The sequence below is a fragment of the Dendropsophus ebraccatus genome, chromosome 6 (assembly GCF_027789765.1).
Source record: "Dendropsophus ebraccatus isolate aDenEbr1 chromosome 6, aDenEbr1.pat, whole genome shotgun sequence".
Classification (NCBI taxonomy): Eukaryota; Metazoa; Chordata; class Amphibia; order Anura; family Hylidae; genus Dendropsophus; species Dendropsophus ebraccatus.
In genome coordinates, this window is record NC_091459.1 from 23,806,715 (window position 1) to 23,831,320 (window position 24,606).

Sequence of the window (24,606 nt, forward strand, 5' to 3'; positions counted from 1 at the left end):
ATGTGTAGGTCCTGCAGCACCAATCGTCCCTTTCGATGCCTTTAATTATTCTTAGCTGAATGCACGCTGGATCACCCACGTACCCCCAGTGGGTATAGTCAGATCATGCAAGAGAGTCCAGCAGCATCCACGGTTCAATTTCCAAACCTTTATTGGTGTCCAAGTCACATAAATACGACGTTTCGACCTCTGCTGAGGTCTTTGTCAAGTATACAGAACCCTGGTGACATCTGACTTAAAATATACAGTAATGTGTGCCCCTCCACCAATGAGAAACATGAGGGGGAGCGGCCTGTCTGGTGCCGATACAGCTAGAAGTTATTGATGCACTGGGTTTGCAAGTTGCTTTGTGAGCAAGAAGAAAATAAACGGCAACAAGATCACAGCAAGGAAGTGGTTGTATGACAAATGCAAGACTGGTCTAACCGTGAACTGCTATTAATGATGGTGAAAATGACAAGGGGGTCGGGGGAATAACATTAACCCCTTAAGGACCGGGCCTGAAATGGCCTTAAGGACCGGAGCAAATTTTATGAATATGACCTGTGTCACTTTATTCATTAATAACTTCGGGATGCTTTTACTTATCCGACTGATTCTGAGATTGTTTTCTCGTGACATATTGTACTTCACATTTCTTGTAAATTTGAGTCGATACTTATAACGAATCTTTATGAAAAAAACCAAAATAACGTGAAAAATTGTAAAAAAAAAAATAAATGCATTTTTCCAACTTTAAAACTTTTCTGCTTATACAGAAAATGGTTATACCACATAAATTATATATTAAATAGCATTAGCAACATGTCTACTTTATGTTGGCGGCATTTATTAAACTATATTTCATTTTTTTTTAGACAATAGAAAGCGTAAAACATTAGCAGCAAATTTCCAAATTTTCTGTAAAATTTCAAAATCAGATATTTTTAGGGACCTGTTCAGGTTTAAAGTGTATTTCAGGGGACTGTATGTTAGAAAGCCCCACAAAGCACCCCATTTCAGAAACTGCACCCCAAAAACTCTGCAAAAGCACATCCAGAAAGTTTTTTAACCTTTTAGGGGAGTCACAGAAATAAAAGCTAAGTGTGTAAGAAATTAGAAAATTTAAATTTTCTGTGCAGAGATTTTATTGTAATCCCAATATTTTTCATAATTATAAACCTATTACCAGAGAAATGCACCCCAATATTTATTGCCCCGTTTCTGCAGTTTATAGAAATACCCCAAATGTGGCCCTATTGTGCTATTTGACGCAACCACAAGCCTCAGATATAAAGGAGCGCCTAGTGAATTTCAATGGCTCAGTTATATTTGGTAATTTCTGACTGTACCACTTGAGGTTGGCAGAGGCTCTGGGGTGCCAAAACCTAAAAAACACCCCTAAAGGGACACCATTTAGAAAACTACACCCCTCAAGGAATGTAACAAGGGGTGCAGTGAGCATCTGGACCCCACAGGTGCTTCACAGACTTTCCGAACAATATGGCGTGAAGAAAGACAAAAGTATTTTTTACACTAAAACGTTGTTCGAGCCTTCAATTTTTCATTTTCACAAAGGGATAAAAGGAAAAAAAAAAAACACAAAACATGTAGCCCAGTTTCTCCCGAGTACGGAAATACCCCACATGTGGACATAAAGTGCCAAGCGGGCGCAGCACGAGCGTCCAAAGGGAAGGAGCGCCAATTGGCTTTTGGAAGCTGGATTTCACTGGAAAGGATTTCAAGGGCCACGTCGCATTTACAGAGCCCTCGTGCTGCCAAAACACTGGAAACCCAGCACAAGTGACCCCATTCTGGAAACTACACCCCTCAAGGAATCTAACAAGGGGTGCAGTGAGCATATGGACCCCACTGGTGACGGGCACAAATGTGGAAAAATGTGACGTGAAAGTGAAAATTTTCATTTTTTCACTTTCACGGCACAAATGTGCCCGTCATCAAGGGGTCCATATCCTCATTGCACCCCTTGTTAGATTCCTTGAGGGGTGTAGTTTCCAGAATGGGGTCACTTGTGGGGGGTTTCCACTGTCTTGGCAACACGAGGGCTCTGTAAATGTGACATGGCGTTCATCATCCATTCTAGCCAAATCCAACCTCCAAAATCCAAATGGCGCTCCTTCCCTTCGGAGGCTTGCCCTGCACCCACATGGTGCTTTATGTCCACATGTGGGGTATTTACGGACTCGGGGTGAAATTGCTCTACACATTTTGTGTTTTTTTATCTCTTTAAACTTCTTTTTTTTTTTTAATTCTTTATTTGCGGTTTCAAGAAGACACAGCAGGGAATGGCAACAACGCCGGCATCACGTATAAAGGAAAGAAAAGAGGTACATTATAAGAAGGAATAATACAGACATATTGTTGAGGACCAAAGGCCTCTACACGTAAAACCAGAACAGTAACAAAGGAAGTATCCCTTAACATCAGCATATAACTGAACACTAGTCCTAGGCGTCAGGAGATGTCACTAGTCCCTTGGGTCCCCAAGGTATAAGGAACAAAAAAACGAGCTGTGGCTCGGGTTACATGAAAGAAGACAAACATCAAACATGCAATAAAACGAACAAACACTAACGAGACACTAGTGCAAAGCAAAATCTCAGGAAGGGAACAAGGGAGGGGAGGGAAAATTATAAAAAGGAGGAAGGAACGAGGGTTTGGAAAAGAAAAGAACAGAGAGTAAAGACTCTTTTAACTTCTTGTGAAAATGATAAATTCAAGGCTAGACCAACATTATAGTGTAAAAAATTTAATATTTCATTTTCACACCACATTGTTCCACATTTGTGCCCGTCACCAGTGGGGTCCATATGCTCACTACACCCCTTGTTACATTCCCTGAGGGGTGTAGTTTCCATAATGGGGTCACTTGTGGGGGGTTTCAACTGTCTTGGCAACACAGGGGCCTTTTAAATGCAACATGGCCCCTCGAAATCCATTCCAGCCAAATCCAGCCTCAAAAAACCAAATGGCGCTCCTTCCCTTTGCAGGCCTATCCTGCACCCGCATGGTGCTTTATGTCCACATGTGGGGTACTTCCGTACTCAGGGGAAATTGCTCTACACATTTTGTGTTTTTTTTTTTTTATCTTTTAGCCCCTTGTGAAAATGAAAAGACAAGATCAATGATTTAGAGTAAAAATTTTTGTCCCTTCCTACATACACTCTAAGGGTACGTGCACACTGCAGAATGGAGAAGGATTACCTTTTGTGCATTCCGCAGCTGGCACCCGCCGGCGGACTGATGCCGGCGCGCGTCTCCGCAAATGTCGTAGACTCCATTCTATGCACGGGCGGATTCCGCTCTCCGTCCAATGTTTCATTCTTTGGACAGACGATGGAATCCGCCCATGCATAGGATGGAGTCTATGACATGGGTGGAGACACGCGCTAGCATCAGTCCGCCGGCGGGTGCCAGCTATGGAATGCACAAAGGGTTATCCTTTGCCATTCCGCAGTGTGCACGTACCCTAAATCTGTAAGTGTACCCAGAGCTACTTTCACAGAGTTTGTAGAATTTCACGCCATACCGTCATCTCTTATTGGGACGGTACTGGCGGAAAAGACGTTTCACTGGATGATGAGGATGAATGGAGGAAAGAAGGATCCCCCCCCCATTCATCCTCACTGGCTGTTTCGGTGTCGGAGGCAATAATAGCGTATGCGTCTGACACTGAAAACACCCTGGGGGCCATCTTTATACGGGGATTGGTATATGGGGTATGTAAATGTGTAGTGGATTAGTGTACAACTTTATTCCGTGTAGTGTAATGGTGTTTTTTTACATGTTTTTTTAACATTAAGTATAAAAAAAAAAACCTACGCCAAGAAAGGAGCTGCCAATAAATGCCGCACTTATGTGCGGCACTTACCTGCAGACCGTGGCTGTAGAATATAGGAAAAAAACACCCTACGCCAAAAAGGAGGAGTTGCTGATCAGCGGCGCACTTACGTGCGATGCTGATCAGTACTCAGCGGCGGTAGGGTGCGGAAAAAAAAAATGTGAAAAAAAAAATCTAACTTCAACCCTATAGCTACTGATATGTGTATTATATACACTTATCAGCCGCTAGGGGGCAGTAGAACGCAAATTCCGGAAAAAGCCGATGGTTGCCAATGGGGACCGCCGGAAAAAGACGAAGACGCCGACGAAGACGAGGAAGCGATCGGAACCCAGAAGACTCGATCGGGGTGGGTCAATGGGTGGGTATGGGTCAATACCTGCTCTGGACACCTCAGCTACCTAGCTGAGGTGTCCACAGCAGGTATTTAACCCTTTCATGGGGTACTTATATCGCCGTGATCGGCCGTCCGTTCCCGGCCGGCCGAACGGGACGTGGCACCGTGGCCACCATTACTTTTAACAGTATTGGCGGTCGGTGCCTTTCTCGGACAGCACCGACCGCCATCGCTTTCCGGGCCATCGGGTCACCGATGACCCGGAAAGCTGCAGATCGCCGCCATTGGCTGATCTGAATTGATCAGCCATCAGCGGCAATCATCAGCACAGGGGGGGGGGGGGGGTTAATCACCCCCTGTGCCGACAAGCAGGGATGGCCTGCTATACATTATAGCAGGCCATCTTCCCCGAAACTGCTGGCGTAAATGTACGCCCGTTTGCGTTAAGGCACAGGCACGTTAAGGCACACTTACGCCCGCGGTCGTTAAGGGGTTAAAGGGAACCTGCCACCCCCCCCCCCCCCCCCCCGTCCTGGGGTGAAGGCCGCCCGACACCACCCAATCCCCCCCCCCCCCCCCCACTAGAGCCCCGGATTCTCACCCCATCTCGCCAAGCCCCGTCCCTGGAACCGGTCCCGGGACGGAGATATCCCCGTCTGAAGCCCAGCCCCCGCGCTCCTGAGATGAGTCCAACGCCCATACAGAATGAATGGACTCATCATTCTCTATGGGCGTCGTACTCTTCTCGGCAGCACGTGAGCCGGCGATATCTCAGACGGCGATATCTCTGTCCCGGGACCGGCTCCAGGACCGCGACTTGGCGAGACGGGGTGAGTATCCGGGGCTCTAGTGGGGGGTCGTGCTGCTTTATAAACAATAGTTACACTAGGCAATCTGATAGCATTTTGCGCTACAATGCGAGTTTCTGTCAAAACATCTGTCATTAAAATCCTATACACTAACAAATTGTGCACCTAACAAATAGGCTGTATCTTAAAATAATGAGCTTTATTATACAATTTCAAATAGCAGATTCCATAAAAACTGTAACTATAAAATTGTGTAGGGTATGGGTAGGGTATTATATAACATAACTTAGCCATGCACACATATAATGGAAAGAGCACAAACTACAGTACAACTTATTAGGTTCCCACTAAGGGTTAATCAATGTCAGGCCTCCCTACAATTAGAAACCAGTAAGCCAGTCTTACCCAGAAACAGTATTACACTGAGAAATAATTATAATATCGCTCACCCATATCACACCAGTCAGTACTTGCCTTCAATGTGTGTTTCAGGTAATTTTCACTTCCTCAGGGGGCATCTAGAGGCTCCACAGTGTGAACTATTTGGAAGAAACACATGAGCTCAGCTTACATGTACTTTAGTCTAGGCTATCTTCATTGCATTATAATATCTAAGCTCTGGCTCCACTTCCTGTGTTCCATCCTGGTCTCTCTGCTGCTAGAGGCAGTGAACTGCAGATTGCAGAGAAGTATGACACCTGGTGGCCAAGACTTTAGAGCTTTTTTTTTTTCTTGAATATGTTGTCATTTTTGATAAGTGGAGTGATTTACAAATATGTTAGGAATTGTATATTCCATCATATGATGGAAGTGTGTTTTGAAATGTCACTGACCATTTAAGAATGACAAAAAGCTACTGTGTGTTAAAAAAACGTTACAGGGCATTTTTTTTTAATTTATAATAGGATCAGTCTCAAAAGTCAACGTTTAAATCTAGACTTCTGTAGCAGGAGAGTTAAATATCGGAATATGGCAACATTGGCCGAATCCAAGAGGAATACGAGAAACAGCTTTTCTATGCAACAGTCTAAAGGCATCCAGCCTGGTGTTCAGAGCATTGGACATTATAATGAGAAAACTTCATGCTTTTGTTGGAAAGCTGGAATGATTGAATCTAGAAGTATTTGAAGATTGGCTGCTGCTAAAAATCCAGCCAAACATTCATTGCTCAGTATTGACACAGAATAATACTAGCTATCTGCAAGCCTAAGTTAATTAAATCTTGGAAGGTCCTTTGGGTGGCTAGCATTGCCTGGTGTAGTGTTTAGAAGAGAATCATATGTGTCACACAAAGGGAATATGCATATTCACATTTACTTCCACAAGATTTTCTATAGAATATTCATTGGTTTGGCAGCACAGAAGCAGTTAATAGAGATGGTGATGCATAACTGATCCTGTATATCATTTCTGTATTAAGTTTATCACACATCTAATCCTGGACAGAACACTTTTTAGGGTGCGTTCACACCTACCGCATCCGCAGCTTATTTTTCCGCGGAAATCCGCAGGTCTGGTGGTGCAGATTTCAACCTGCGAGAAATCCGCGTATGTGTGCGTTTTGCGGTTTTTCTGCAGCAAGTTTATCGCAACTGAAATGTCCGTTTAGAATGAGAGACATTTTAAACAGACATTTCAGTTGCGATAAACTTGCTGCAGAAAAACCGCAAAACGCACACATACGCAGATTTCTCGCAGGTTGAAATCTGACCTGCGGATTTCTGCGGAAAAATAAGCTGCGGATGCGGTAGGTGTGAACGCACCCTTAGACTGTGCATATAGATCACTGAATGAGTACATGGAAGCCATATACTTGCACACAATTGTCCGTGTTAAAGGGAGTCCGTCAAGATAAAGGAGCTAATGCTCAAATTTTGTGGCAATGGTTGGTACAATACAGAGGCTATGAAAGGCTCATTGGGCGTACTAGGCTCATTTTTGCATCCTCAGTCTGCTAAAAAACAATCTGTAGTGCACATCCGTTTTTTGCAGCTCCACAGAAATTGTGCCATGTAGTCAGTGTTTAGTTAATAAAGTTGAACCAGTTGTGTTATCCTCTGTTTGCGGCTCAAAGAGTCTCTAATAGATTTATATGGGGGAAACGTGCCACATTTGCAGTCCACACTACAACTAGTCGTTTTTTTTTGTTTTTTTTTTTTTAAATTTACACGAATGCAAAGCCAACATATGCGGACGTGTGACTGGTCCTATCGAAAGCAATGTGGTCTAAATTTTGCGAATGTGTGTGCATGAGACAGTCAGGTTAGAGCAGTGGTAGGGAAGGTAAGGTTTTACATCGCTGGGTTAGGCTATGTTCACACAACGTTTTTTCAGCTCCGTTTAAAATGACGTCCAACATTTTGAGTCTAAAATAACGGATGTCATTTAGCTGTCTGGCCTACCCTTAGTGCAATGACAGCTGATGGTACATTATTCTAGTTTGGGGTTACTAAGTGGACTTTGGATGCGGCTTAATTGAAAAGTCCATCAAAGTAGTAAAAACGGAGAGAGAACAGTGAAAAAAAGAAAAACTGTGGGAACAACTAATAAAAAAAAAAAGTCTGTTTGCATAAGACATCCGAAAATAACGATCATGTTCATTATTTTGACGTCTGCAGGAAAAAACTTCCGTTATTCAATATGTTGTGTGCATTAGACGTCCGTCTTTCCATCGACTTCAATGCATTGCAGTTAAATCGCGGCAAAAACTCATGTTGTTATTTTAAATACCAAAATTGCCCGCCTTTTCTCTATTTTTGACGTTGTGTGAACATAGCCTTAGAGTCTAATTTATACTACATTGTGTGGCGTTTTGGTAATTTAGTCACACCTAACCAAGACATAAACCACTCTTATATAAGAACAAAACATAGAATGATAAATTTGTAAACTTTAATGTCCAATAAAAAAATAAAAAATAAATTTCTCTACATTTTCCTACCTTTAAATATTGTCATGGCTTTTTTCTTATTATTGTACACAGCATTAGTAGTATGGGCAAAGATTCGTCCAAGTAACTGGTGCCACATACCAATGATTGTACCGTAACTGGGATTGGAATGAGTGCTTTTCTGCCCATATAGATTTTATTGTTAGTTTGTGGGATGATGGATGTCATTATTCCTTTATAAGTGATTAATCCCTCCACGCTGGGCATTTTACACTTACCTTCTCCCTTCTGCATGTTAGTTTGTTTTTAGTTACAGTTTCATGAGTCATAAAATGTCCTTTAAAATTATTCTGAAGATGTGTCATCTGCGCGTTGCAGAATATTCAATCCAGATGGGGAAATGACAAAATCTGCTTTCTTACAAAGTCGAGTTTCGAAATACCTTAGTATAATAGGAAAAAGAAAGGTGCCGGCGGATTTTTGCAGATGCATGTAAAGTCATTGGGGCTGAATAATTTAACATTTTACGTAATGTAGTTTTGATATGGACGCTGGAAATGCACTTACTCATAGGGACATTAGAAGAGCAAAAAGTGCAAGACAAGTGAGGTGTGAAAAGGTGTCAGGCTGTTCTCACACGTGAACTGTAATGTTCTAGGAATTAGTCGAGTATTTTCATCTGGTACATTTTAAACTTTACATTGATTCTCCTGCCAAAGGATTAGTTAGTCTTCTTTCTTCTTCTTCTTCTTTCTCTCTCTCTGCGCGAACAATGTTATAACTGAACAATAACCGTATTCGTAATATATTAATAATATGGGAACGTTAACGCTCAAGGTCAAAAATAGTACACAGATTTTTCTATATGACTAACTAACCGTTTTAGAATTATTCATACAAATGTTTTATAGCCTCCTTTCCAGGAAATATTTCATTTATTTATATATACACGTTTTATATTATTCATTTTAATAAAATTTAATAATACTTTTTTTTAAATTATATGTAAATTATATTATATAATTACATATTAATATAATATATTACATAATATAATATATCACACCCATTCTAATATATATAGATTTTTTTTCTTAAATCTACACACATGAAAATGAGCTCTGATCCGCACCTCAGCAATTCAATAGTGGGTGCTGATCAGTTGTCATGGCTGTTGAATTGCGTCTGTGTCTGGCATAACAGATCTCAGGCAGACTGTACTAGAAAAGTATTTCAAGCAAGGTGTTAGCTGGGGTTTAGGACGAAAAAAGTTGTTCTTTGTAAAACAGCAGGTTGTGTATGGTATGGGTATGGTATGGGTCAAGAAAGTAATAACAGTGACATAGCCAAGGATGGCATAACCAAAGGAATGCAAGAAACAAGTTCATAAACTGAAGCTCGAGGGTCACGGTCAGAGACTACGGTGTGCATAAGCCTCCAACAATTCGTAGTAGCATTCTGCTATCATATACAAACTAAACAGAAGTGACTAAATAGGTATGGACTAGGGTGGGTGTGAGGCAGGGGGAGAGTGGAGTAATGGTTGAGGAGTGGCCTAAAGACTTACCAAAAAGTGAGGTGGCCTGTAAACCGGTAGGGAAACAGCAGAATCAGTGAGAAGGGTTGGATCATAGGCGATAAGAGGGGAGGGGAGGAATGGGGAGACAAGGGGACAAGAGAAGAATGAGAGAGAGGGGGAAAGAAGAAAAAAGACACAGATTAAGTAGGGGGAGGGGGAAGAGAGGGTAAAGAGGGAGGGACAGGTGAAGTGGGTCCCAGGACAGCCTCAAGTCAACAAAATTATAAATTTATTTTAATGACGTATTATAAAGTATTCTAACTTTATTAAAGCAACGTTTAAAAAAAAAAAAAGGGAAAAAGTCATAACCCTCCGGAGTACCCCTTTAATAACCCATGTACTGATAATTTCTTATGGAACCCTTTAGTGATAATTTTCCTAGTTGACAGCTTTGATTCTGCGTACAGTATTTGATATCAGTTTCTATGTTGCTCACTACACCTGTTAACCCAATATCTTGGCTTCAGCAGAATTTGTTTCCATGAACGCGACTGGCTTTGATTATCTGAAAGATTGACAGCATAAAACTTCCTGTTACTCCTCTGGACATCTCTGGATAAACTTTAGGGAATAAGTGGTGTGATAGTCAAGTTGAGTTTTTTTTCTCTGAAGTGCAGTCAAAAGTTACATAATCCAGTAATTGTAAATTCACTCATTAATCTAGAAATTCCACTTGGGATGTTCTTTGTATTGAAGATCATATTTGTTTGATTTGCAGACAGTGATATAGAGATTCAACTTGGATAAAACTGAACTTTTTACTTTCCTGCAATAAAAGATAAAAACACAAGCATGGCTGCTTCTTCATAGGGAAAAGGCTGCAATAAAATGGGGTTTGGTGGTCACTGGGCCACTGTTTCCTTAGTTTGAGGGAGACTGTCAGGCATTTATGACCTGTGGCTGCTACCTAAGGCTATGTTCCCACTATGGGATTTCAGCGGGAACAGGCGGCCCTCTTGATAATGTTGGCCGCAAATAATGATCATGATCGCTATTTGCGGCCGTCAATATTAGCAGACACCCGCCTTTTCTCACTATTATCCATAGCCTAAATGTGTGAGGGGGAAACCTCTTTAGTTTATTTCTTGAATTAAATATAGCAGGGCATCAGTATAAGCTTCTAGTACAAGCAGACAACTCCAATTTTCTTAAAGAGAACCTATCACCCGGGACGCGGGCGCAGAGCCTGAGCCCCCCCCCCCCCCCCCCGGTGCAGCCCCAGATACTTACCCTTTCCTGCAAGTCCCGCTCCTGGACCTGGTTCCGGGAAGAAGGTATGCCCGTCGGAAGTAGTGTGCGCGCGCTGCAGAGTCCAATGCCCATAGAGAATGACTGCTCATCTCTGTTGATTAGCAAACAGCGTCAGGCGCCGAGATCTCCATCCCGGGACCGAGTCCAGGAGCGGGACTCGCCGGAAAGGGCAAGTATCCGGGGCTGCACTGGGGGTCAAGTGAGCTCTGCCCCTGCGTCCCCTGTGACAGGTGCCCTTTAAATCTTAATTTGGAAAACTATGAGGGAGATTTATCAAACATGGTGTAAAGTGAAACTGGCTCAGTTGCCCCTAGCAACAAATCAGATTCCACCTTTCATTTTCCAAAGAGTCTGTGAGGAATGAGAGGTGAAATCTGATTGGTTGCTAGGGGCAACTGAGCCAGTTTCACTTTACACCATGCTTGATAAATCTCCCCCTATGTTTATAACGGTGTAAGTGTTCTAACGTTTTGGGTAGAAAAAAGGTTTAATAGGTCTAAAGAAAGAAAAAAAAAAAAGAATAAACTTTTACTTAAGGTGCTCTTTTAACTAAATCATCACAGATTTTTATGCTTACCTATCTCAACGAGTTAAGTTCAAGAAATCTTCTGTAAAATAATGAGGAAAAAATCACAAGGCAAGCATTGAGCAGACTGCAGTGGGGAAATCTTTACAGTATATAAATATAACAAAAAAGATGGACAGTATAGAGCAAAAATGTAATGTAATGAATTTGTGGACTAAAAGGAAATTACATGGAATGGGTATTGAACCAGTTAATGACTTGTCCAGGCTCCCCCTTTCTGATCAGTCACATTTAGATTTTTGGCATATGCATTTTTTAAATCGATTACATTTTTTTTTCTAATGTAGTTATTTAAAATTATTTTTTTGTTCCATGGTGGTTGACCTCCCCCCATATAGTTGTAGAAGAATTTTTGGGGCATTTTAACATTAAGATGATGTGATTGCTGAGGCTGGGTTCACACTGCGTTTTTTGCAGTTTGTTTGAAACAACGTATGAAAAACATATGTATCTGTGCATCCGTTTTGATCCATTTTACAATTGACTTATTAAAAAAAGGATCAAAATGCATCTTTTTTTTTTAGTATACGCAAAAACATGGTCGACCATATTTTTGTGTGCTTTAAAAAAAAAACAGATGTGTTTGTTAGTTTTTGATCTGTTTCTTTTATAATGGAAGTCAATTGAAAAATGGATCAAAACGGATGTACACAAATGTATCTGTTTATTCATCCATTTTTTTTTTGCTTAAAACGGATGAAAAAAAATTGCATTTGCAAGGGAGTTCTGGAATATCCTAGCAGAATCCCTTGGGGACCAGCCAATCATTTTCACTTATTATACAGTCAGCAATTGGTTAATTGGAGGGGTGCTCCAGCGTGGGAGCACTTTTTTGGGGGGACCGGGGAGGAGGTGGCTGAAATAAAAGACGTCCACTTACCTCCCCGGTTCCAGCGGCGGGTCCCGCATCACGGCACTCTGGTGCCCGCATCACAGCACTCCGGTGCCCGGTTCCCGGCCGCTTCCGTGTGTCTGACGACGCCCGAGACCCTTTGTCTCAGGGCCGCTCAGCCACTCATTGAAGGAGGCGGGATCCGTTTGAAGTCCGCTCGGATCCTGCCTCCTTCAATGAGTGGCTGAGCGGCCCTGAGACGTAGTGTCTCGGGTGGCGTCGGACACCCAGAAGCGGCCGGGAACCGGGGACAGGAGCGCCGTGATGCGGGACCCGCCGCTGGAACCGGGGAGGTAAGTGGACGTCTTTTATTTCAGCCACCTCCTCCCAGGTCCCCCCAAAAAGTGCCCCCACGCTGGAGCACCCCTTTAATTAGCCAGCACGTCCATATGCGGGAAGGGGTTAAATTCTGTAAGTTCATGTGAATATATCCATTTGAAGTTGCAAATTTGCATGCAATGTTATTTAATGGACGTTGACAATTTAAACCTTAACAGACAAGGTGAAGAAAAACAAAAGATTCCACTTTGTCAAACTTTTATAGATCGTTTGATCTGTCACTACTTCTAGCATTTAGTCTTTGTAATTTATCCTGAAGATCCAAAAGAGAGAAATTAATTTTAAAATTGGTCTTTATTCAAATTGGAACAGATCAATGACAGATCAATTTTTCTTCATTATCTCTGAGATATTTGTATAATGCTGCAGCTCAAGCCGCAATCCTTATATAAACACGCGTAAAATAAAACACTTTGTCCCCCATATGTGAAGAGCAGAAAGTTTTTTCTAATGTTCTATTTCTATTCCTGGTTGAAAGACACATTAGTAAACAGTACATATTAAACCTTCAAACAGTATTTACAAGCAGTTTTTTCCCCAAAACTGTTGAGCAGATGACTTATTAACATGATTGAGCCCTATATACATCTGGTATATCCATTATTTGTGCTAGGTCACACATACGTATTGTTGTGCAGCAAATTGTTTGCCAAATGTTTTTTTTTTTTGTTTTAAAGACTTTAGGAATAGTTAACAGGATCATTAACCCCTTCCTGACACACTGAATTTTTAGCAGCTGCACTTTAGATTTTTCATCCCCTTTTTATTCGAGCTGTAATTTATTCATATTTCCGTTGGCAGCCTTATGGGGGACTTAAAAAAAAAAATGTTGTTTTTGCACAAATAGCATTTTTACTTAAGCTTATACTGCATTTACACTACACCTATATATGGCCCTTTTTATATAAAGTCCATCTGCATAGCACTCAAACTATTAATCTCCCAAAAAAAAAAACCTGCAGGAAAAGATGAAAAAAATAAATAAATTAAAAAAAAAAAAAAAAAAAAAAAATATATATATATATATATATATATATAATCTTTTCTGCAGGCTTTTTTGGGGGGATATTAATAGTTTATCTCAAAAAAGTATATATATACATATATATATATATATATATATATATATATATATATATATCCTTTTTTGAGATACACGCGAATTGTATAAAAATAATAAAAAAAAATACATAAATGGTAAAAAATCACAGATCTCTTAGGTATAGGTGAAAGTAAATCAGAGCTACACAGTAATTCCTCTAAAAACTAGATAGATCACCATCGATAAAGCAATATGCAAAATGCGTATCGGGTGAGTGGTGCAGTGGTCATTGTACTAAGGACACAGTATATGGGTTTATTTAGTGATCTATCTTTTACCCAATCTATGGCCATATTTTATGAATGCGTAAGTATGCCCAGTACTATTGTATGTAAGTTGCTTCTGTTACATCTAGCTAGTTTTAGAGGATTTTATAAAATTAGTGCATTTACCCTACAGTTAAAAGAACATGTTAATATTATTTTGCAGGTAACTGATTACGGTACTATCAAATGCAACAGTTTATGTTTTAATACTTTAAAAAAAAAAAAAACTGTTTTGCATTCGTCTACAGAGGTGGTGTTTTTGTGGAGGGAGTTGTAGTTTTTCATATATATGTGTATATATATATATATATATATATATATATATATATATATGTATATATATATACACACACACTCACCGGCCACTTTATTAGGTACACCTGTCCAACTGCACGTTACCACTTAATTTCTAATCAGCCAATGCACATGCAAGTGCATTTAGGCATGTAGACATGGTCAAGACAATCTCCTGCAGTTCAAACCGAGCATCAGTATGGGGAAGAAAGGTGATTTGAGTGCCTTTGAATGTGGCATGGTTGTTGGTGCCAGAAGGGCTGGTCTGAGTATTTCAGAAACTGCTGATCTACTGGGATTTTCACGCACAACCATCTCTAGGGTTTAAAGAGAATGGTCCGAAAAAGAAAAAACATCCAGTGAGCGGCAGTTCTGTGGGCGGAAATGCTTTGTTGATGCCAGAGGTCAGAGGAGAATGGGCAGACTGGTTCGAGCTGATAAAAAAGGCAACAGTGACTCAAATAGCCAACCGTTACAACCAAGGTAGGCAGAAGAGCATCTCTGAACGCACAGTACCTCCAACTTTGAGGCAGATGGACTACAGCAGTAGAAGACCACACCGGGTGCCACTCCTTTCAGCTAAGAACAGGAAACTGAGGCTACAATTTGCACAAGCTCATCGAAATTGGACAGTAGAAGATTGGAAAAACGTCTGGTCTGATGAGTCTCGATTTCTGCTGCGACATTCGGATGGTAGGGTCAGAATTTGGTGTCAACAACATGAAAGCATGGATCCATCCTGCCTTGTATCAACGGTTCAGGCTGGTGGTGGTGGTGTCATGGTGTGGGGAATATTTTCTTGGCACTCTTTGGGCCCCTTGGTACCAATTGAGCATCGTTGCAACGCCACAGCCTACCTGAGTATTGTTGCTGACCATGTCCATCCCTTTATGACCACAATGTACGTACCCAACATCTGATGGCTACTTTCAGCAGGATAATGCGCCATGTCATAAAGCTAGAATCATCTCAGACTGGTTTCTTGAACATGACAATGAGTTCACTGTACTCAAATGGCCTCCACAGTCACCAGATCTCAATCCAATAGAGCATCTTTGGGATGTGGTGGAACGGGAGATTCGCATCATGGATGTGCAGCCGACAAATCTGCGGCAACTGTGTGATGCCATCATGTCAATATGGACCAAAATCTCTGAGGAAGCTTCCAGCACCTTGTTGAATCTATGCCACGAAGAATTGAGGCAGTTCTGAAGGCAAAAGGGGGTCCAACCCCTTACTAGCATGGTGTACCTAATAAAGTGGCCGGTGAGTGTATATATATATATATATATATATATATATATATATATATATATATATATATATATATATATTTATTTATTTATTTTTTATTTTTTTTTATTGCTTCATATTTTAGGTTTTATGGGTGGCAATATTAATTAAAAGGTTTTCCACTTAAAACTAACTTATCCCCTAATTAACTTGTCCTCCAAATACCCAGACTCCTTTGATTTGAATACAGCTGCAGCTTAGCACGTGACCCACCGCTTTATGCATTTTCTATGGAGCCGCCGAAAAGAGACAAGGGCTGTATCCTAGAACCCCTGTTTTGGAGATAGGCGCTTATTAGAGATGTGTGAACCTCGAGCATTCTCGAGTCGATCCGAACCCGATCGTTTGGCATTTGATTAGCTGGGGCTGCTGAACTTGGATAAAGCTCTAAGGTTGTCTGGAAAACATGGATACAGCCAATGACTATATTCATGTTTTCCACATAGCCTTAGGGCTTTATCCAACTTCAGCAGCCACCGCCAATCAAATGCTGAACGATCGGGTTCGGATTGACTCAAGCATGCTCCAGGTTCGCTCATCTCTAGTGCTTATGGATCTGGTTTTCAAACCTATCTAACATTTCTGGCCTATCTTGTGGTCCTAAACGTCTATGATGGGATTTCCCTTTTAGGACTGTTTACACTTGATAGCTGTGAACAATAAAATTCCATGCATGAATTAGAGTACGTGTCCATGGTCAGGTTTTCTTTTGCACTTTCTGAGACCAAAGATAGTAACAGATCTTAAATTAATAACACATATAAAGGAAAAAAGGGACATCTATTTTTCGAATCCATACTTTGCCTTGGCATCTAAAATGGCATAAGAAAAACATGATCATGGGAACACTGCCTGCAACTTTTCTATGTACAACCAATGTTTTAACCAGAAGCAATGTTGTATCATTTATTGTCCATCATTTGACTGATCTTTGTATTAATCCCAATGCTAATGGCTTTTTGTAATTGGGCCTTAAAGTGTCACTGTCTATTATTATTATTTTTTTTTCAGAAATCAATAGTACAGGCGATTTTAAGAAACTTTGTAATTGGGTTTATTAGCCGACAAATGCATTTTTATCGTGAAAAAGCAGTTTGAAGCTCTCCCCCTGTCTTCATGGTTATTTATGGAGAGGGGAGGGGTTGAGAGAGATGAGGCACCAAAACGGGACAACAAAGAGTTAATTTACAGCTACATCACCGGGCTATCTACTCTGAAGTCATCCCTGACCTCTGAATACCACTTTCACACAGGTCCCGCTGTGTAATCCTTTGTTGTCTACTCTCTGCTGCAGACTAATCTCCCCCCTCCCCTCTCCATAGGTTGTACAGGACACGACTGATGTAAAAGAGTTGAGATTTCCTGATAATGAGCAGTGAATGAGAGAGGAGGGAGGGTAGGCCTGGGGATAGTACTTTTGAATGCAGATAATGGCATATTTGCCTAATAATCCCAATTACAAAGTTTCTTAAAATCCCCTGTACTATTGGTTTCTGCAAAAAAAAAAAAAAAATACGAAAGTGACACTTTATAGGAAGATCTCACATTCAGGGGCATAAGAGGAAAAGTGTTGTAGTAAATTTAGCTGAATGTTAGTACTTGAAGCAAGAATGTTCTTCTGGTTTGCGGGTTGCTTCACCCAATGCTTGGACATATTGTCTTCCATGTGGCTGATAGACTTCCTAATAATTTTGCACTGAGAATAATTCAGCAACTCTGTAAAACTATCCAGTACATAGGCATAAAGCATATTATTTTACAGTTAACCTAGGTACTGTATATTTACTCAGTGTAAGATGCTTTTTATGCTACTTTTTAATGTATTTGCAATTTCTGTTTTTACCTTTTTAAGTATTAATAAAAAATCATAAAAATTGAAAATGTGATTTTATGTACATAATTTAGAACAGATGTGAATACATTGTCAGGGGTCCAGAATTGAATCAGTCCAGAATGTAATGACTAATGCACAATTCAGCATAAACCCCTGGTCAGAAAGCTTCCCTGTTGATGCACAGTGTTATTAAAAACCCTTTAATGACTACTGTATAGTGTTTTCCCAGTGACTGTTCTTATATGCTGCCTTTTTACAGCAGTGCTCCTGAAGAAGATTGCAGCCCTTTTAATCCTGAGGGCATTTAACACCCCTTATTAGTGACTGCGAAATATAAGGTGGTTGACAGACGGAGGGGGATCTCTGTTGTTCGGCCACCGGTACCTTGTGATGTGACTTTAAGGTCGTACTAGTGTAATATTGGCAGGCAATAATGCTTTCTCTATGGGGGACAAAAAGAATAAAGTCTCAATAAAAGTCTCTTTAAAGGGGTACTCCGGCGGGGGGGGGGGCACTTTTTTGCTGGGATCGGGGAGGAGGTGGCCGAGGGAAAAGACGTTCACTCACCTCCCCGGTTCCAGTGGCGAGTCCCGCATCGCGGCGCTGCGGTGCCCGGTTCCCGGCCACTTCCGGGTGTCTGACGCGGGCCCGAGACGTGACGTCTCAGGTCCGCTCAGCCACTCTGTGAAGGAGGCGGGATCCGTTTCAAGTCCGCTCAGATCTTGCCTCCTTCACAGAGTGGCTGAGCGGACCTGAGACGTCACATCTTGGGCCCATGTCAGACACCCGGAAGCGTCCGGGCACTGGAGCGCCGCGATGCGGGACCCGCCGCTGGTACCGGGAAGGTGAGTGGATGTCTTTTCCCTCGGCCACCTCCTCCCCGGTCCCAGCAAAAAAGTGCCCCCCCACTGGAGTACCCCTTAAGGCTGGGTTCACACTACGTATATTTCAGTCAGTATTGTGGTCCTCATATTGCAACCAAAACCGGTAGTGGATTAAAAATACAGAAAGGCTCTGTTCACACAATGTTGAAATTGAATTGCATATACTGATCAAGGCTATGCTGTTGCATAGCATTGATCAGTATTATTGGTGCTCCTCTCATAGAGTCTGCCTGACAGACCCAATTATGCTCAAGATTTGCTTATCTCTACATGTCACCTTATAGTTATGCGACTCAGTACCGTAGTGCCTTGGATTACGAGCATAATTCGTTCCGGGACCATGCTTGTAATCTAAATCAATGTTAAACCAAAGCAAATTTTCCCATCAGAAATCATTGAAATGCAGACAATTGGTTCCACGCCCCAAAAATGATTCTGAATAACATATAAAACAAATATTTAAAACAGCTGAATATGTGATATTATAAATTACTGTACAGTATAGCAATCAGCATGTGGAGTATAATGTATAGTAAGGGCATAAACCTGAAAAAACAGCAGCAGTTTGTAGATACAGGATGGAACTGCAGATCCACATAATGCAGTAGCGTAGTACAACAGGATAGAATAAAGAAGCAGGGCTGCTGTCAGAGGTCTGTGTGGTCACATGGCAGCAGTTGGGAAGGGGTGTGTGCTCAGCATGGACCAATCAGGAAATGAGAATTACAGAGCTGTGCAGGAGGACAGTGACAGAAACTTTTCTATACAGCAGTGTGAATGGCTGAGTGTAAGTGCAGGCACAATATAGCAGCAATGTGTATAGCTGAGTGTGAATGCAGGCCGATTACAGCAGGAATGGAGAGGATGGGAAACACAAGGGCTGACAGAGACAGCAGGGAGCATGAAGGAATGAGCTGGGCAGATGTGGGCTCATAAATGCAGCGCTCTCTGGGGAGAGAGGGGTTACAGCTATGAAGAGATTAGCTCCACATTCCTGTCCCCTGATGCAAGCCCCAGCCTGAGGTGATCTGCGATGATTTGGAAGGTGAGGGAGACTTTCTGGGTCTGAGTAAAGCTCTGTAGACCCCGCTATGCAGACCATGCCCCCCCCCCCCCTTACACACACACACACACACCCTCTCACCCAGTACAGGGAGTTCTTAAACCAAAGCAATGCTCTTAAACCAAGTCGCAATTTTGAAAAACTGCGAGCTCTTAAACCAAAACGCTCTTAATTGAAGTTACTCTTAAACCGAGGTACCACTGTATATTGCACCCAAGTACAACACTATGGATATCTCATTAGTTGATTTTATGAAGGCACGTAGACAAAGTTTCCTCATTTTTTTTACCGAAATATCCTAAGCCTTGCAGTCGGATTTAAGTAGAACTGTAGAGTGAAATGGAACAGTCGTAACAGCTCGGAGGATAACTGTGTGTAATTGGCTTGCTGCTGGTTTTTGTCTGGTATAAATGGTCAGTTTATGAAACTGCTAATTTAATGTTCTGCAAATGCCTTTCCAGCTGTGCATAGTTTTGAAGATGAATATTGTCATCAGCGGTATTCATGTAATTCAAACCTCAGCGTTTCCACTTCATAGCGTGAACCCAGCTAATAAGATATTTGTCAATATTCACGCTGTGTCTTGTTGTAATTCATTTGCAGGAGGAGTGCTTCTTGAATCTGGAAGCTCCCATAGCCAGAGTATGTGGCTACGACACGCCGTTTCCTCACATCTTTGAACCCTTCTATATCCCTGATAAATGGAAATGCTTCGATGCGCTGCGGAAAATGATTAACTACTGAGTAAAACAATGCAATTTTGTGTAAGTATCCTGCTGTTGTGTGTTGGCCGAAAGAAATGTTTTCATCAATTCAAATATAGATTTTTTGCCAGATGAGATTTTCGTATGTTTTTTTACCCAGATGTTTTCCTCCGGCTTAAGTCATGATTTAAGAATTATAAACAAAGAAATATTAAGAGTTAAGAACCGGAATCAATTTTTATTTCTCCCTATACAGAATATTGGTGGGAATAATAGCATCCGTCTATCCTTTCCCACTTTAAATTTATGTGCAGCTTCTGCATGAAGAACAGAGCAGTAACATTTTATAATCGAAACGAGGATTTTTATGCACATTTGGGGGGAAAAAAGATACAACTTTGGCAGGAAAATATGTTAAACTTGTAGGATCCATGTGGCAGATTTTTCTACTGCAAATAAACCTTTGATTTTATCACAGAATGAATCTGCTGGAGATTCTTCTTAAAGTGTACCTGTCATTCAAACACATTCGAAATCTAAATCAACATTAGATGTGATATAAAGCAAGTTTTCAATTTATATTCTTTTTTAGTTTTCATGGAAAACACGGCACTTCCTGTGTTTAGACTTTTTTTTTTTTAGAGAATCTAAACACAGGAAGTCCCGTGTTTCTCAGGTCATCTGTGCTCAGAGAGAAGACAGTCATGCGATTGTTGGACACACTGAGCTGTGACTCTCTGTACTGGCCAGGACTTCATATGTTTAGTCTGTTTTTTTCAACCAGCACAAGTCAGAAAATCTGCCTTCAGGAGACTGGACCTTGATTTCTGGTAAGTACAGCTTTGTTTTACATCATGATAACAAAAAAAAATAATGAATGTAAATTGCAAAATGCTTTATATCACATCTACTGTTGATTCAGATTTTGAAAGTTATGACGACAGGAACTCTTTAAATTTTACATAAAATCTGCATAATTCTTGGAATTTCACCTATAAGATGGTTGTAATAATACACTTAAAATAATAATGCCAATTATGTGTTTAAGGGGGCCTGTTCACACTGTGGCAGAATTCCGCCTGCCTCATGTCAGTTCTTTCAGCGGAGAACGAAGGTGCCCTATACTTAACAGTGAGGTAGGCGGAATTCTGAGCAGAGTCTGTGGCGGGGACCCCACTTGGAATTTCTTCCTGTAACTCTTATGCTGGTTTCACACATGGCATTTTTTTGTTAAAACTACCACTGCAGTTTTTGTTCAGAAACCAGAAGTGGATCCAAGAGGATAAGTACAAGTCCTGCCTTTAAATTTTCCGTCCCATTTCAATCCACTTCTGGCTTCGGCACAAAAACTGTAGTGGTAGTTTAAAAAAAAAACAGCATGTGTGAAACCAGCATTAGAAGGAATTGATCGGTCACAAGCATGTAACAAATAGGAATTGTGCTATAAAGAATCTCTTTTTAGAGCACCCTTGGGACATGGGTGGAGTGCAAGCCAACAGAAGGTAGGGTGCTATAAAAAGAGAATTTTTTCGATCCTATCTGCCCAGTTGAATGCTTGTTCAGCCCAGGAGAGGCCATTGCTTGTGTGAAAATGCTAGAGTAGCGCCATGTCTCAGGACACCTTAACATGGTGACATGGTACACTCTGTTTGATCAAATAGTTTGCTACAGGTTTTTATTGTGTTTTTATTGTGTATACAGCAGGGGGAGTGTATGCGATAAGCGCTTGCACCTGTAGGTGGCTGTTGCACTTTCTGTTTTTTTTAGATCTCTAAATTGACACTGAAGGGTATGTCAAAATTTAAGTTCTCTATAAAAGTAGTATTTGGAAGAAGCGTAACACATTGTTTATGTACATATCTCTTAGGCCAGTAATCCTTTGGGTGCAGTGGTCAAAATTAAACTAGGGCTGGGCGAGTAATTAAATTAATTTGCCTAATTGGCCCTAAGGGGTGCTGACAATTTCATTGTCTGCAATTTTAATCTTTGCCACCTTTTTTTTTTTTTTATTTTAAAAACAAAACGTGCAGGGCGGGACTGTGCAGAGGATGCAGTGCAGGAGCATAACCTACACGGGAGAATAACCAAAAGGCAAATAGGCAAAAAAAAATGTTAACTTTATTTAGCAAAGAAAAGAAAATTGAGAGTTACATCGAGAATTGTCCATAATGTTAAAAAAAAAAAAAAAAAAAATATATATATATATATAATATTTTTTTTTTTTTTTTTTGCCATATCGCCCAGCCCTTGCTTTAACTTACTTTAGCAGTAACAGTGGATGGATCAGAAACCTAGAGCGTTTTGGCGTTCAGAAGTTTTATGACAAGCTAATAAGACCTGATCATCGGAGTTGCAGCAGATCCTACTTCAGAACTATAATAATATTAATAGAAAGGCATAACACTTCTTTATTGAAGTTATTGGAAAATAAAAAAAGGAAAAGCACTTTGATTTTTTTTTTGTCTTGCCTAAAAATATATATATATATTTTTACATTGGTTTAACATTTCTGTTGTGTTTTTTTTGTTTGTTTTGTTTTGTGTTTTTTTTATATTAAAAAAACTACATATACATTAGTTTACTGTTTATTTGTGAATTATGTATGCATTTTAATTAAAAAAAAAATATTATTTTTTATTATTATTATTTTTTATTAGTATAATAATTGAACACTTAATGCAATTATACTGAAAAATATGTAATGCCATTGATGCATTCATATACAAACTGTAATTTTGCAGGCCAGACTATTATTTCTGGCAGCTATAAAATATTTAATTAAAAACTTTCTTAGCTTTACTGCTTTGTTTCATAGAATTTAAGACCTGTGTTCGATCACACAATGAGTTTGCAAATCTCAAATAATTAAGGTAGTGAAAGAAGTACAGTAGCTAAGCATCTACTAGAATGTTCTATTGAATACTTATTCTTTCTTTTGTAGTGGATTGCTAGAGGATGAATTTCTTGAGAATGTTCTTGCAAGTCTCTGATCTTGGACACTTTATTAGGTAATATTCTGGAGCTCGCAGTATCGGCAGCGTTGAATACAGTCAATTTCCAGGGCCTGAAAAAGACAAGACTTTCCGATTCAACATAAAAAGGATTATTCACTACAGAAACGTTTGTGTTCGATAATAAGCTCCTCTCACTCCACTAAGTGATATGCAGAAAAATAAAATTCGATTATTTAATATTTGTCAGAATGTGTCGCCTTAATCTATAGCAGAAAAAATACTATACTCATTATAAATGTCCTTTGAGTTAAGCTTAATTTCTAAATATATACCATTCTAAGAAAAAGTAAAAGAAACCCTAAGGTCTTTAAAGGGGAACTCTGGATAGGGATTTTTTTTTGTAAAAAAAACAAACATTGAAAGTAAGGGTCCATTTACACAGAAATATTATCTGACAAATTATCTGCCAAAGATTTGAAGCCAAAGCCAGAAACAGGCTATAAACAGAGATAAGGTCATAAAGGAAAGCCTTAGATTTGTTCTCTTTTCAAATCCATTCCTGGATTTGGCTTCAAATCTTTGGCAGATAATCTGTCAGATAATCTTTTTGTGTAAATGGACCCTTATATAGATGTCTCTATATTATGCATTACCATTAGAGATTAGCGAACCGGGTTCGGTTTCGAGTCGATCTGAACCCGAACTTTCGGCATTTGATTAGCGGGGGCTGCTGAACTTCGATAAAGCTCTAAGGTTGTCTGGAAAACATGGATACAGCCAATGACTATATCCATGATTTCTACATAGCTTTAGGGCTTTATCCAAGTTCAGCAGCCACCGCTAATCAAATGCTGAAAGTTCGGGTTCGGATGGACTCGAGCATGCTCGATGTTTGCTCATCTCTAATTACCATGTCTGTGCAGTTCTGCCACACTGGTAGTTGATTGACATCCAGGAAGTAAGAAAAAGCTGCCTTTGTGCAATCCACTCTGTCTCCTGCTCCCTCTGCGCCCCCCCCCTGAGGAGACAAAGATCATGTGACCTCTGTTTAACATTCAGTTTGTTTGCTTAGCACAGACTGAGAATGCAGAAGTGACAGGGAGTGGAGAGGAGGAAGGGGATGGGTGGAGAGCGGGGGGATATGGGTAAAACACTGATAAAACTACTTCTGATTGTTCTGTGAGCAGTGTTTCTAGCAGTTAAAGGGGTTATCCAGCGCTACAAAAACATGGCCACTTTTCCCCCTCTCTTGTCTCCAGATTGGGTGGGGTTTCAAACTCAGTTTCATTAAAGTAAATGGAGTTTAATAGCAAACCGCACCTGACCTGGAGACAAGAGAGGGGGAAAAGTAGCCATGTTTTTGTAGCACTGGATAACCCCTTTAAAGGTTGTGAGGATAATACCCCGCCCAGGGCAATGTTCTGTTGAGAAACTTTGGATCCTTGCATCCACTCGGACATTGTTTTGACACATACACGATCTGGTTAAACTTTGTTGAAGACCAAGTAAAAGTCTTTGTAATATTACAAGCAATTTAAAAGTGTGAGCTTGGACTTAAATCAGTCAGTTCTGTGGGATCTGTTGGAAAAACAAGTGGGATCCATGGTGGCGTCCCCTTGCAGCATATAAGGCTATTGATAGAACTATTTGCTATTGGTGCCAGATGCCACTGGACATCATTGGAAGCT

At 40.6% G+C, this 24,606-nt stretch overlaps 1 protein-coding gene across 2 annotated transcripts in view; it reads left to right on the forward strand.

Moving 5' to 3' along the window:
* The window catches only part of BCKDHB (branched chain keto acid dehydrogenase E1 subunit beta), a 143,674-nt gene extending 120,519 nt beyond the window's left edge, over positions 1–23,155 (forward strand). The window contains exons 10-11 of one of the 2 annotated variants that reach the window (XM_069974689.1): positions 19,864–20,024; positions 22,906–23,155. In XM_069974689.1, the coding sequence (XP_069830790.1) occupies positions 19,864–20,004 (141 nt within the window). In that variant the 3' untranslated portion in view covers positions 20,005–20,024; positions 22,906–23,155. Of the gene's footprint in view, positions 1–19,863; positions 20,025–20,748; positions 20,768–22,905 lie in introns of those variants that run through there. The other variant, XM_069974690.1, reaches the window with a different exon arrangement.
* The last annotated feature ends 1,451 nt before the right edge of the window (positions 23,156–24,606 follow it).